Source organism: Ceratotherium simum, chromosome 8 (assembly GCF_057802395.1).
Source record: "Ceratotherium simum simum isolate JZ-2026a chromosome 8, ASM5780239v1, whole genome shotgun sequence".
Classification (NCBI taxonomy): Eukaryota; Metazoa; Chordata; class Mammalia; order Perissodactyla; family Rhinocerotidae; genus Ceratotherium; species Ceratotherium simum.
Window position 1 is genome coordinate 61,375,984 of NC_141907.1, and position 15,851 is coordinate 61,391,834.

At 35.2% G+C, this 15,851-nt stretch overlaps 1 protein-coding gene across 3 annotated transcripts in view; it reads left to right on the top strand.

Annotated features, from left to right (window-relative positions):
- Window positions 1-15,851, top strand: part of USO1 (USO1 vesicle transport factor) — a 93,518-nt gene that overhangs the window by 41,965 nt on the left and 35,702 nt on the right. For all 3 annotated transcript variants that reach the window (XM_014787800.2, XM_087434435.1, XM_004430842.2), the window contains 4 exons: window positions 2,214-2,314; window positions 2,726-2,828; window positions 2,983-3,038; window positions 7,483-7,603. In XM_014787800.2, coding sequence (XP_014643286.1) covers window positions 2,214-2,314; window positions 2,726-2,828; window positions 2,983-3,038; window positions 7,483-7,603 — 381 coding nt within the window. The remainder of the gene's footprint in view (window positions 1-2,213; window positions 2,315-2,725; window positions 2,829-2,982; window positions 3,039-7,482; window positions 7,604-15,851) is intronic.

Consider the following 15,851-nt stretch of genomic DNA (forward strand, 5'->3'; position numbering starts at 1 on the left):
CTCTCTTTTTTTGGTCTGACTTCATTCACTTAGTGTAATTATTTTGAGTTTTATCCATGTTGTATATCAATAGTATTTTTCTTATTGCTGAGTAGTATTCTATTGTATGAATATACAATTTGTTAATCCATTTACCTGTTGGTGGGCATTTGGGTTGTTTCTAGTTTTTAGCTGTTACAAGTAAAGCTTCTGTAAACATTCATGTACAAGACTTTTGTGGACATATATTTTCATTTCTCTTGAGTAAATTCCTAGGAATACAATGGCTAAGTGATATAGTAGGTGTATGTGTAACTATAAGAAACTGCCAAACTATTTTTCAAAGTAGTTGTATCATTTTACATTCCCACTGGTAGCGTATGAGTGTTCCAGTTCCTCCACATCCTCTCCCGTACTTGATATGGTCAGTCTTTTTAAATTTTAGCTGTTCTAATAGATGTGAAATGGTATCTTATGGTGGTTTTAATTTGTATTTTAGTAATGAATAATGATATTAAACAACTTTTCGTGTGATTATTTGCCATCCATGTACCTTTCTTCTTTGGTAAAGCATTTATTTAAATCTTTTGTCTATTTTTTACTGGTTTGTTTGTCTTATACTTGAGTTGTGAGAATTCTTTATATATTCTAGATACAAGACTTTTGTGATATATATTTTATAAATATTTTCTCCTAGACTGACTTGCTTTATCATTTTCCTAACATTGTATTTTGAAGAACAAAGTTTTAAATTTAGATTAAGTCCAGTTTATCAGTTTTTTTCTTTTATAATTTAGACTTTTTGTTTATTATTTATGAACTCTTTGCCAAACCTAAAATCACTAAGGTTTTCTCCTGTGTTTTCTATTAAAAGTTTTATAGTTTTTACTCTTAGAATTAGGTCTGTGAGCTAATGGGTCTATTTCTGGACTTTCTATTCTATTAGTGTATATATCTAGCCTTTTGTCTACATGATACTGTGCTGATTATTGTAGCTTTATAATTAATCTTGCAATTATGTAGTGTAAGTTCTCCAACTTTGTTCTTTTCCGAAATTGTTTTGGCTTTTTTGGATTCTTTGCCTTCCCATATCAATTTTAAAATCAGTTTGTCAATTTCTACAAAAACGGCTGACTGAGATTTTGATTGGGATTCTGTTGAATCTGTAGGTTGATTTGGGGGAAAGCTGACATCTTAACAATGTTGCGTCTTCTAATGCAAGAACACAGTATATATATTTATTTAGGTCTTTAATTTCTCTCAGGATTGCTTTGCTTTTCCTGTCATCTGCTGGGTTTTTACCATTTCTACAGTATGTTGGTATTAAAATCTCACATTTGAAAAAGAACTATTTGAGGGATAATAAGTAAGTTTGATCTTGACTGCCAGCTCTGTTTTATAGTCACTGCCTGGAGCAATATGTGGAAAAGGATTAGCTGTGTCTGATATGGGTGAGGGAATGGGGAGTAGTGTATTTGCCATTTATAGTAATATAGGCAGATTTTAAATAATAATTTGCTTTGGCAATTGTTGCTTCAGGTTTTAGTGATCCTTTATATTTTTTTTTGGCAAAGTATATTGAAACAAAAAATGGTTTAAAGACTAATAAGTCTTAAGGACAAATATAAATTTTTTTTTAAAAAATGAAAAATTAAATGTCAAATTCTGATTTTATTGCCAAATAACATTATAGGATATATATGTTAATTTTTTTTAAAAACATACTGAAGAATCTACAGTTGATTGGCTTAATTTTATAATTATTTAATACAGCAGCACTAACAGTCAGCAAGGACTGTATGTTCAATAATGTTGGGGGAGTGAGGTGTGATTTACATACAGTCAAATTTATTCTTTGGGGTTGTATAGTCCTATGTGTTTGAGCAAATGTATACAGTAGTGTAACCACTATCACAGTTGAGATAGAATATTACCATCACCCCAGTAAGTTCCCTTGTACTCTAATCAGAAGTTTAACCTAAAAATATTCTTGAGACAATGTAAAAATATAAATATCTCTTCTTTGAATATCATATTTAAACACTTAAAGAATAAAAATTTATTTAAATGACATTGAAAGTTATTTTAAGGATATATCTTTCCAGCATAATTGTGATATCACTACCAGCCACACTGTTCTAAGAAAATTATCATTTCTGCTTAGCTCCCTCAACAAAAAGGATACTATAAAATAACAGCATCATATTGAAGTACTTTATCTTTGAATATTACAGAAGAAAATTCCACAAGACAGAGTGAGGATTTGGGAAGCCAGTTTACAGAAATTTTCATTAAGCAACAAGAAAATGTCACTCTCCTGTTATCTTTATTGGAGGTAAATAAAGAACCTTGCGATTTATGTCATCTTAAGCTTCTTTTGTTGCCTTTTTGGGTGTTATTGAGGAAGGAACATATACACACCTTTTTAAGGTAGTGAAATTTGTTGTGTCATTCCAAGAGATTCACGTGCATGTTTCAAGAACTATATAGTCTGTTAAATACTGTCTGCTTCTTATTTCCATTTTTGCAAGATACTTTTTTATCTAGTCAGTAACAGTTTAATCATCTTAATCAATTTACATTAACTCTTTTCTTTTTTTTGCTTTTTATTTTTAAGTTACTTTTTTAAAGTTTGCTAAACTATTATTTTGTTTGTAGTTTTTGGTACCACTATTAGTTGAAAAAAAATGTTTTCCTTAAAAATGTGAATTACAGATGTTAAATATTTTAAATGCTTATATTGTAGGAGTTCGATTTCCATGTCCGCTGGCCTGGTGTGAAGCTTCTTACTTCTCTTTTAAAGCAACTAGGGCCTCAGGTGCAGCAAATTATTTTAGTCAGTCCCATGGGTAAGTGACTCGTCTTTCTTATATCATTTTGATTTAAAAGTGAGGATCATTGCTATATAGGGGGATTGAAATAATGTGTTAATAAATTGTTTCAGTTTGACTCACTATTTGACTTTTTGTCTGCCAGTATTTTTCACATGGTCGTATGTTCTAGGTGTGTCAAGATTGATGGACTTATTAGCGGATTCCAGGGAAGTTATACGTAATGATGTAAGTTAAATTTGAAAAAGAAGTCTAAGAATAATGCTGCTTTTTTTCGCTCTTTGCAAATGAAATCTTTGTTGACCCTTATTCATAGTCATAAGAGATTAGATTTGGAAAGTTGGGATAATGGCCAATCTTTTAGACCTTTTTAAGTTATATACAAGGCCACATTATTTGTTTCCTGCCTATCCAGTATTTTGGCTTAGACAAATGATTTTGCTATTCAACTTTATGCCTTCCACAAGTTTAGGATCTCTTCCATCCTCTTCTGAAAGGTTGTATTGACACCAAACTCTACCTCCAGAAAGAGTAGAGGAAACATCCCTAGACATTAAACTGTGTAAACTTAACAAAGCATCATATTTGGAATACTCACCCTCATTTGATTGAATGTGTATTTCAAAGGATTTTCCTTGTAATCTCTATTTAACTATAGAGCACGATTTGCTCTGCAGTTATTTTCCATTCTGTTTTAGTATTTGTCTAAAAGTTTGAATATTTTGTATTGATATGATATTATTTTGTTACTTAAACATTTTTCTCTGTTGTTATCTACAACTTGATCAAAACTGTAATACTTTAGACAGCAATTGGAAAAATCTTTTTTAAATTTTAGAGTTAGGAGATCATATCAAGCTAATTCAACTCCATATTTATACTGAAAAGTCCAAGACTCATGGAAACCAAGTGACTTGCTCTTTGTTAGCGATGTCTTATTCATCTTTGTATTTGTGGTACTTGGCCCTCTGACTTTCTCATCCATCCTCAGTGCTAGTAAATACCATTTAGATTGCTTTTAGCCTCACAACTGGTTAGTGGCAAAGCAGGGACAAAACTGAAGTGCTCTTGACTTATAGTCCACATAGGTAGTTTTTTTAGCTTTGTATTTAAAATTTTGTAGTATATGTATCAGCACAGTATTATAAGTGGTGAAATAATATTGTAATGTAATTTGTGAGAAGGACATTTTTTATTCTTTAATATTCTTTTAAGAATTGTCTAATTTAAATGGGACCTATCTATTAGGAGTTTTGAGTATCTTTCTTTGACTAAAATATTGTTGTATATCTTAAACCTAAAGTTGTTCTGCTCTTCTCTTGGCCCTTAGTTTAACCAAGATGGTACCATACAAACCATGTAATAAAGAAGTTCTCTCTTCCTGGATTGCTATTAATATTGTTACCATTTATTTTCAGTTCAGATATAATTTTTTATGTGTGCATCACTGCATTATCTTGGTTGTTTAATATATCATTTCCTTTAACTCTCTACTCTGTTTTTTCCTGCTCCTAACCTTTTTTTCTCAACTTTTATTTGAGATAGATAAAATTAGTCTCTATGTTGTTTTTCATTAATTTTAGGATTAGGATTTAAGTTATATTTTTGTTGTACATCTAGAGTCTTGGTTTTGTGTGTTTTACAGCCATCTTTTCTTTGGCTTCAGTAAAGCTAGTCATCTGAATTTTTTTTCTTGGATTCTTACTGTCGTAACTTTATGTAATATAACACCATAGTATACCACAGTTGACACCAGCAATCAGAGGCAACTAACTGGCACCTCTGTCAGTTATTAGTGGCTCTCTCTGATTGCCTGGAATGATATACTACTTTTTTTCCCCCCTCTTTTGTGTCTTTTTCTTTCTTCATCCTTCTTTAAAAATTCTCTTTTCTTCTCTTACTTTTTAATCAACTTTCTAATTGCACTCAGTGACAGCTGTCAACATTGACTAGCCTCCATGGGGGCATATTAGTAAAGATTTTTAGCCCTAGTTTGTTTTAGATTTGAATCATTGATTTTGACCTGGATTTAGAGAATTAGTTGGTCATTTATCATAGGTGCACAAACACTATCATATTTATTTACGTTACTTAATGCTTAAAAATTGGTAAAAAAGGTTGAGAAAACTCTAGGAAGTGACTACCAGCTTACTTCTAGGTGATAGGCTTTAATTCCATTCTTTAATTTTTAATTTTTTATTATGAGAAATGTAAACACATAAGTAGAGAGAAATAGACAAAACTTGCCCCTAAACCCATCAGTTTTCAAGATTTTGTTATATTTGCTTCATTTACCCCTCCCCTCACCACTTTCCTTTATTTTTGACTGGAGTATTTAAAAGAATCAATCAATCAATATAATTTCACCATTACATACTTCAGTATACATGTCATGTTTATATGACATTTCCTTATATGGCTGCAATGCCATTATCATATTTAACAAATTAATAATGATGTCTTAGCCCTCAGTTTAAATAACTATTCCATATTCAGGTTTCCTGGTTGTCAGAAAAATGTCTTTTACAGGTGGTTTCTTCAAATCAGGATCCAGACAAAGTTCTCTCATTACATTTGGTTGTTAATGTCTGTTAACATATTCTTTTTTTTTTTTTTTTTTTTTTTGTGAGGAGATCAGCCCTGTGCTAACATCCGCCAATCCTCCTCTTTTTTTTTTGCTGAGGAAGACGGCCCTGGGCTATCATCTGTGCCCATTTTCCTCCACTTTACATGGGACGCCCCCACAGCACGGCTTGCCAAGCAGTGCGTCGGTGCGCGCCCGGGATCTGAACCAGCGAACCCCGGGCCGCCGCAGCGGAGCGCGCGCACCCAACTGCTTGCGCCACCGGGCCGGCCCCTGTTAACTTATTCTAAAGGGCTTGATTAGGTTCTGATTCACCTTGTTGCTAGGATACTTCCTAGGTGATGCAGTGCACTTAATTTTGCAACACATCAGGAAACATGAAATATCTGTCTGTTTCACTTTTAGTGATCAGTGGGTTTGATTCAGGTGGTGACAGCTGGACCCCTCTATTGTAGGGTTCTCTATCAACCTTCCATCAGATTCATCCATTATATTTGATCATCCCTTAATGATCATTGCCTGAATCATTTGTTTTTTTTGAGTTGCAAAATGATGATTTCTATAATTCTGTCATTTATTAAGCTGTAATCTTTCACACAGAAGAACTTTACTTCATCAACTAGTCTACTTTATTGCCCTGAAATACAGTTCATACATGAAAGGCAGGGTGAACAAATAAATCCCTTTAATTACCAGTTTTTAAAGTCAGGAATTGATGTCCACTTACTTTCAATGACCAGTGAGTATACTTTCATTTTTAATAGCATTTCAGTAGATGTGTTTGATTAGACCAATATATCTTTTTAATAGCGAAAAGAAACTAACATGTATTGACAACTTAAAACAAAAGTATTACGTACATATATACATAGTAGGTTCTATGGAAGTTATTTGATCTCCTTTTGTCCTCATAAAAACCCTGTGACAAAGTTATCCTTGTTTTACATTTGGGTGTACTAAGACTCAGAATTTATGTAATTTGCTTAAAGTTGCACAACTAGTAAGTAGAACAACCCTTTTTAAAACTCACTTTATCTAACTCAGAGCCTCAGTGTTCTTTCCACCGTATTCCTTTGTTAGCAAACTCAAGTTGGCAGCATTAAGTGGGAGAATTTGACATCTAAAAATAACCACTTTTGCCTTTCTCTCTCATCTTAATGTAGAGACTTGACAGTTAGGAAAATGAGTACAACAAGCCCAATAAGGCCATGGGCATATTTTCTCTTATATGAATACTTATCTGCCCAGTATTGACAGCTCATTTTCCTCTTTGAGACTTTTGAACTACCTGTTTGCTGTTCCTCTTCTTCCTAAGTAATATCTGCTTTTCTCATTAGTATTTGTTGTCTGTTTGACCATCATGGTATTGTTGGGCTCTTAGGGGCTCGTAAAATACTTGTTTGATAGCGAAATAAGTAGAAATGGGTAACAGTGAGTTTTTCTTGAATGATAAAGAGGTTGCGGAATATATAAACTGAAGCCAGCTTAATAGGAGCTGGGAAAAACTAAAAATCAGAAGCAAAGTCTGCTGTGAATTGTCTCATGCTGGACATGCCGTTTATGAGGCATGTGAATTCTCATCTTTTTTCTGTCAACTTAGAATCAAGTTTTGGGAATTTGGGAGCCACATAATTACAAAAATATCTGAACTTTCTCTGCTAGAATGTGATGATGTTTGTTGATTTATATTATTGAATTCACAATTTTATATTATTACTGTTGTGAAGCGTGTACAGAGGTATTCCTGAGACAGATATAATTACGCTCAGCTCTCTTAGGCCGTGATGAAAGCTTTGTCATGATTGATGAATAGGCAAGAGTTGTTGTATATTTATACTCTATGGTGAGAAGAGAACTGAATTAGGAATTGATGGACATGGATTCTAGTCTATGCGCTATCCCTTTGACATCTGTAACCTTAGGGAGGCAAATTGCTCACTTCCTCTGTCCTTGTTTTCCCCATGTATAAAGTGAAGGACTGGGACTTGTGAAATTCCTGCCACTGCTAAAATGGTATGGTGTTTAAGTGATTTTAAAATGTCTTGTAAAAGACGTACTCCACTAAACATTATCTTTCTTCTCCATAAGGGTGTCTTACTACTACAGGCACTAACAAGAAGCAATGGAGCAATCCAGAAAATTGTTGCTTTTGAAAATGCTTTTGAGAGACTACTGGACATTATTACAGAGGAGGGGAACAGTGATGGAGGTATAGTATGAAGAGACTGATTTGAAGAGATTCCTTTTGTACTCACTAAATTGTCAACTTCTAGGGAATGCAATTGGAGGGAGAAATGAGAACTTTTACTTTATATTCTTTCTTTCACTATGGTATGTTCTGTATGGATTCCCTTTTATTTATCCTGTGTGATATTTGTTAGGGTTCTGGAATTTGGGTTGGTATATTTTGTCATTTCTGGAAAATCTCCACTATATTTCTTCAAATGCTGCTCTGCCACGTTTTCTCTTATCTTTCTAACCACAGATTTAATTCTCTGTCATCTGATTTGACTCGCACTCTATCATCTTACTTTCTCTTGTGTTTTCCATCTTTTTGTCTTTCCAGGCTTTATTCTGAATTATTTCTTATGACTTGTTTTCTATTTCAACAATTCTCTTTTCACTTATATTTAATCTGCTATTAAACATGTCCATTGAGGGTTTTTTCCCCCAGTTTTATTGAGATATAGTTGACATGTAGCACTGTATAAATTTAAGGTGTCCAGCATAATGATTTGACTTACATGTATTGTGAAATGCTTCCCACAATCAGTTAACATCCATCCATTGAGGGTTTTTTCTTTTCTAGAAGTTCTTTTTGGTAATTTTCTATAATTTCCTTTTCTCTGCAGATGTTTTCAACTTGTCTTTTATTTCTTTGAACATAAACAATTATTTCATAGTCTCTGTCTGATAATTCCAATATTTTAAGTCTTTGTGGGTCTGGTACTTTTACTCTGCTGGTTCCTGTACATGGTACAGTGTTTTCTGTGTGCATGGTTATCTTTGACTGTATGTTGTGTTGTACTTAATAGAATTATTTATAGGAATTTGAAGCCTAGGATGACAGTAATTTCTTTCAGAGAAAACATATATTTGTTTCTGCCAAGCCCTGGGGGTGCAATTTATCTGGGATCAACTTAATCCAGATTCAAGTCTTGAGATTTCCTAAACCACTCAGGCAATGTAAACCCAGGGTACAAAATCTGAGGACAAGTTAACTTTTGGTTATTCTCACCCTGAGAATATAGCCCTTTGAAGTCCCAGCTTATTAGGTGGGGAGTTTTCTACTGGATTCCTTTCCTACCTTGTGTATGCCCTTGGCTTTGATTTATTTTCCCTCTGCCCCATGAGACTGTCAAAATGAAAGTTTTAGACTTTTCAAGATTGAGGAATGTACTCCCAGCCAAAATATGCTTTTATACTTGTTTACCTCTGTAAATATCCATTTTCTCTTCAGTTTTAGTCTGCTAAACTATCAACTCTTCATTATTCCTAAGGTTTTTTGGTTTTGTTTTTATTTTAATTCAACGTTTTTAGTTGTTTTTAGTAAGAGATTGATCAAAAAGCCTAGCACTAGGGTCAGAGGAGAAAATGAGTGTATTTGCATTCACTGACCTGGGATTAGCAAGTAGAGTAGTACAGTTGACGGTTGGCTATATTAATTTTAAGGGGAGGGCCAGGCTGGAGATAAAGATTTGAGAATCTTTAGAATATAGATGATAGATGAAACAAAATTAGATACACAAGAAAGGTTAGATGAGTCCCTTAAGGTGGGTGAAGAATGAGAAGGGAAGTGCTAGGACGGAACCTGAGGTATACCAGTATATAGGGGATGAGATATGGAGGAGCAGGTATTGGTGAAAGAGACTGAGAAGAAACAGGCTGGGAGACGAGGAAAACTGCACTTTTAGAAGATCAGGGGAGTGGGTAGCAAGCTAGAAGTTGCTAAGATATCAAACAAGGTAAGGGTAGAAATGTATCTATGGGATTTAGGACATTGACATTATTGGTGACCTTGGGAAGAGCAGTTGCGTAAAGTGGTTGCCTCAGAATCCAGGTTGCAGTGTCAGAGGAATGAGTTAGAAGCAGGAAATAGAAAGGTAGAGAAAACGCATACCAGGAATTTGGAAAAGGCAGGGAAGAGAGGTGAACAGGAAGTGGAAGTTGACAAGGAATGGTTTTTCTCTTCTTAAATTTTTTACTAATATGAAGTATTTGAAATGTATAGAAAATAGCGTAACAAACACTTATGCACCTACCATCCAATTCTATTAAATGCTTATATTTTGCCATATATATTTTAGATTTCTTTTAAGAAATAAAACACAACAGGTAGTTAAGTCCTTTGTATAACCATTCTAATATGTTCCTCTACTTTCCTTCTCTAAGATGACAATGTTCTGATTTTGTTGTTTTCCCTTCTCATGTATGTTTTTATACTTTTTTTTTTATGAGGAAGGTTCTTGGCCCTTAGCTAACATCCGTTGCCAGTCTTCCTCTTTTTGCTGAGGAAGATTAGCCCTGAGCTAACATCTGTGCCCATCTACCTCTATTTTGTATGTGGGATGCCACCACAGCGTGGCTTGATGAACAGTGCGTAGGTCCATGCCTGGGATCCAGACCTGCGAACCCCCAGCCGCTGAAGCAGAGCATGTGAACTTAACCACTATGCCATTGGACCAGCCCCTGTTTTTATACTTTTAACATGTATTTGTGTGACTCTGTATACATACCTCGTACATATGTATTCATAAACAACATATAGCATTACTTTGCATGTTCTCAAACTAGATAAAAAGTATCCTTCTGAATATAACTTTACAATTTGCTGTTTTTATTCAGCATTATGTTTTTGAGATTTGTCCATGTTGATACACATTACTCTAGTTTATTCATTTTAAGTGCTATGTATTATTCTGTAGGACAAATCCTCTGTGATCTGTTATTTTCTTATTGAGTTGACAATTTGGTTGTATCTATTTTTGCTAATATAAACTGTTGTAGTGAGCAGTCTTTATGTATCTACTTGTATATGAAGTTTCTCTACATTATATACCTACAAATAGAATTGTACTTTTTTTCATCTTTATAGGATATTGCCAAATTGCTTTCTTAAGTGATTTTATCAATCTATACATCCCTCAGCAGTGTTTTCAAGTTCCTGTTTCTTCACATCCTTGTCACTTCTTGCTTGCCAGTTTGATAGGGATAAGATGGTATCTCATTGAGATTTTATTTCATTTCTTAAACTAATGAAATTAAGCATATTTTCATGGGTGTTTTCACCGTCTGTTTTTGTTTGTCTGTTTGTCTTTTTCCCCCTCTGAATTACCTATTTGCCCATTTTAGTATAAAATCATTTTTCCTTTTCCAGTTGATTACTGGGAGTTCTTTATGTATTCTGGATACTAATCCTTTGTTGATTATACATGTTTCAGTTATCTTCTCCTAGTCTGGTTATACTGTTTCTATTCAAGTTTAAAATTTTAATGTAATCACATATTGGTTTCTTTTAATAGTTTATGCTTATGTGTCTTGTTTAAGAAATCTATCTCTACTCAAGGTCATAGAGACTTTCCATCAGTTTCTTATACTAAATGCTTTAAAATTGTGTCTTTTACATTTAATTAATGTGGATTTTGCATTTGAATGATGATATGACATTTGTAATCAAATTTCCATATGTCTGAAGATCTAAGTTCTCTGTTCTACTCCATTAGTCTGTTTGTCTAGCTCTACACTAAAACCACACTCTCTTAATTACTAAAGCTTCATAATAATCTCCTATCTATTAGAATATAGGAAAAATCTCATATCCTGACCCTCTTTAGAATGGCCTTAACAGGTCTTTTCCTTTTGTTCTTTTTTTTTTTTTGGTGAGGAAGATTAGCCCTGAGCTAACATCTGTTGCCCGTCTCCCTCTTTTTTGCTGAGGAAGATTGGCTCTGGACTAACATCTGTGCCCATCTTCCTCTACTTTATGTGTGGGACACCTGCTGCAGCATGGCTTGATAGCAGTGCGTAGGTCCATGCCCGGCATCCGAACCCGTGAACCCTGGGCCACTAAAGCGAAGCACACAAACTTAACCACTATGCCACTGGGCCGGCCCTCCTTTTGTTCTTTCATTTGAGTAAAACTTGTTTGCTAGTCAAGTTCTGTGAAAGTCCCCATTGGGATTTTGATTGGAAGTATATTGAGTTTACAGATTAATTTAAGGAAAATTGTCATCTTTACCATATTGACTTTTTCCATCTATGAACCCAGGTATGTCTTCTAATTTATTCAGGTCTTCTTTTATGTCTTTCAGTCATGTTTTATAATTTTGAGCAAAAAAGTCTTATACCTTTTTTTATTAGATTCATTCCTAGGCATCTTATAGTTTTTGTTACCATATGAAGGGGATCTTTTTCTATTACCTTCTCAAATTGGTTACTACTTGATTTCTGTATATTGATCTTGTATCCAACCACCTTATTAAACCATTAGTTCTACTTGGGCTTTCTGTGTAGATAATCATATTTTCTACAAATAAGAATAATCTTTTTTTTCCCTTTTTAAATCTTATACCACTATTCTTTTCTTTTTTGTCTTATTGCACTAATTAGAATCTTTAGTACAGTGTTGCATAGTTGCTGACTTTAATGAGTGCTGATGTTTCACCATTAAGTTTGATTTTTGCTAAGAGTTTTTATCATGAATAATCCTGAATGTTAGTAAGTGTTTTTTTCTGTATCTATGGAGATTATTAGATTATTATTTTCCTTTAATCTGTGAGGGCTTTTTCTTAAAGTGGGAGAGACAGCAACCCATTTAAGCAAGTAGAGGAAGTGGGGAGTGACTGAGGCGGGGGGTGGTGAACCAGTGGGACGTAATACCTGACAAAGGAGGAAGGAATAGAATCTACAATAGAGGTAGGAATTGGCTTTTAAGATTGGAGAAGAAGCACGTCTTCCATCATAACATGGGAAGACACAGGTAAAGACACAGGTAAAGGTCCTTTTTCGGATTTGGTGATAAGGCGTTGAATTGAAGGCAGAGTCATATGCTAAGAGTGAAAAAGGAGGACACAGTTAAGAATTATGGAGAAGGTTGAAAATAGTCTTTTACAGAATAGGAGAGCTAGTAATTAGGAAGACTACCAGGCAGGGATAAAGGCCCCATTGAGGGTGTTCCTCATGATTTTACAGCAGTGCAGACTGCTTGATGGTCAGCTGCCTAGGTGCAGATGTTGAAAAAAAGCTAGACAAGCAGTTTCACAGGCTTATGTCTTTTCCAGGAAGGTGCTATGAAAAGACAGTGAGACAAGAGAGCTTAGCATGTTATCTATAAAGTGGAAGAAATGAAGATCTGTTTAGTCTAAGCTAGATAGGGAACGAAGTAAAGACGGGGGAGGGGTTTCTAAAAAGGGGGAGAAAAGACTTGATGAGTTGAAGGTCTCAGGGAAGGCATAGAACAGATATGTTGAGATTACTTGAGCTAGAAAGATAGGAGGTTTTAGTAAGAGAGTGCAAATTATCTCTGAAGATGAGGCCAAGGAACTGAGAGGTCCAGGTATTAGATGAGTTGTTGAAATTGAAATCAAGAGTGACAGCAGAATGGAGAGAGAAAGAAGACTTTGAGCAAGATGCTAGTGATGTTTTCAATGAACAAAGAATAATGACCACAAATTTGTTACCTGACTGCAGTGACAAGTGGTAAGAAATGGTAAGCCATATGACCTGAGCCTCAAGGGAACAGGAGATTTTTAGGAGAGGGTAAAGGAACTGTGATCTCTGGAAAGTACACTGGGCTGGGAGGATCATAGATTTCGTATCCTGATTCTAAGGTACGTGGGATTGAGAGCATGAAATGAACTGCCTTCACTTGAGAACGTTTAAAGAAAAGGAGCATTTCATGAAGTAATTGAGGGTATTGTTGTTAGTGCCATCAAGTCGATTCTGACTCCTAGCAACCCTGTGTACAGCACAGCAGAACCCTGCCTGGTCTTTTTGTGCCATCCTCTCACCTTCCAGCGCTACATCAGACAACACTCTGCTGCTATTCATAGAGTCTTCATTGCCAATTTTTTTGGAAGCGGGCAGCCAGGTCTTTCTTCCTAGTCTGTCTAGTGTGGAAGCTCCGCTGAAACCTGTCCACCATGGGTGACCCTGCTGGAATTTGAAATACTGGTGGCATAGCTTTCAGCATCACACAACATGCAGCCACTACAGTATGACAACCAGCAGGCGAGGCGGGTGTTGTGGTTCCCTGATCAGGAAACAAATCTGGGCCACAGTGGTGAGAGCACCCAGTCTTAACCACTAGACCACCAAATTGAGGGTATAGTAGGTTTTAATAACCAACATTTGGGAGTTTGAGGTGGCATCATGAAAGAATTTGAAAGGAGATTAAGTAGGGGAGAGGAAGTACAAAGCATTCTAAGATGAGAAAATGGAAGAACACAGGTGACCAGAGAGGTGCATATTTTCAGAGGTGACCAAGGAAAATGGGATTTTAAAGCAAGGTGGAATTAGCTTGTCTTCAGGGTTGCTAAGACAAGTGCCAATAGCTCCTTGTAACTGATAGTGGCCCTCAAGGCTCTAGAATTCATTTTGCACACTGGAAGGTGGGCCTTCCGGTTATAGTGAGGGCTCTGACATTCTGTTTCCTCCAGAGCCTTCAGATGGTCCTAATGGCAGATCTTATTTAATGGAGATTTATGGTCCTGCATAAGAGACAGATATAGTGGTTCTTCCTCATGAGGTGAGGATCCACATGGTTCAGCAATATGAGGTAAGGAAGCCTCTAGTCTGGAGAGGTTAGGACTGGTTAAATCAGAGACTCTTAAAAAGTATTTAAAATGTGCACCCTAAACATTTTATTTTAAGTTAAATATAATAAATTTTTTTTAATGTACATTTGTATACTAATCCTTTGAGTTAGGGCCAGAACTTTTTCTTTGAATGTGGGTCTGCTGACTGGAGTTTTTTATCATCTTTCTTGCAGACATCACACCTATAATACATCATGTACGATTTGCATTTTGGTTTCTTTAAAATGGAGTGCAGGATCTTTCTGGGTTTTTACAATTACTTTCCTTATTTTTTAGACTTGTATTATCCATATATAACAACAGTTGTTCTTAATGACTTGCTTTCATTGAGTTTTGCCAAAAATTTAAATTTAGTTTTCATAAAAATAGCTCTGTTGTCATACTTATATTTTAGCAGTTTACATAGTAGTTAATTAATAACCAGTGCAAACAGCATGGTAGATTTGTGAGCAAAAGTAATTTACTCTTAGGGGGCTGGCCCGGTGGCACAAATGGTTAAGTGCGTACGCTCCGCTTCAGCGGCCCGGGGTTCGCAGTTCAGATCCCAGCGCACACTGACGCACCACTTGGCAAGCCATGCTGTGGTGGCGTCCCATATAAAGTGGAGGAAGATGGGTACGGATGTTAGCTCAGGGCGAATCTTCCTCAGCAAAAAAAAAAAAAAGAGAGAGAAGGATTGGCATCGGATGTTAGCTCAGGGCTGATCTTCCTCACAAAAAAAGAAAAAGAAAAAAGTAATTTACTCTTAGATACAATACCAAAACATGATCCATGAAAGAAAATTGAGACTTCATTAACATTGGAAATTTCTCTGCAGAAGACACCATTAAGAGAATGAAAAGATAGGCCACAGACTGGAAGAAAATATTTGCAAAACACATATCTGAAAAAGGATTTGTATCCAAAATATACAAGAACTCTTAAAATATAAAAATAAGTAAACAAACCAGCCAATTAAAACATGAGCAGATGATCTGAACAGACACATCACCAAAGAAAATATATAGATGGCAAATAGCATATGAAAAGATGCTCAACATCGTGTATCATTAGGGAAATGCAAATTAAAATAACGATCCATCACCACACACATTAGAATGGTGAAAATCCAGAACACTGACAACACCAAATGCAGGCAGGGGCACAGAACTACAGAAACTTATTCATTGCTGGTAGGAACACAAATGGTACAACCACTTTGGAAGACAGTTGGGCAGTTTGTTACCAAACTAAACATCCTCTTACCGTATGATCCAAAAATCATGCTCCTTGGTATTTATCCAGATGAGTGGAAAACTTTTTATTCACACAAAATCCTACATGGGAATGTTTATAGCAGCTTTATTCATAATTGCCAAAACTTGGAAACAACCAAGATGTCCTTCAGTAGGTGAAATGGATAAACAAACTGTGATATGTCCAGACAGTGGAATATTAATCAATGTTAGAAAGTTACAAAGCCACAAAAAGACACCTTAAATGCCCTATTGCAAAGTAAAAAATAAGCCAGTCTGAAAAGACTATATACTCTTTGATTCAAACTATATGACATTTGGAAAAGGCAAAACTATATATAGAGAGTAAAAAGATCTGTAGTTGCCAGCGCTTCAGACGTGGGAGGAAAGAAGAATGAATAGGTAT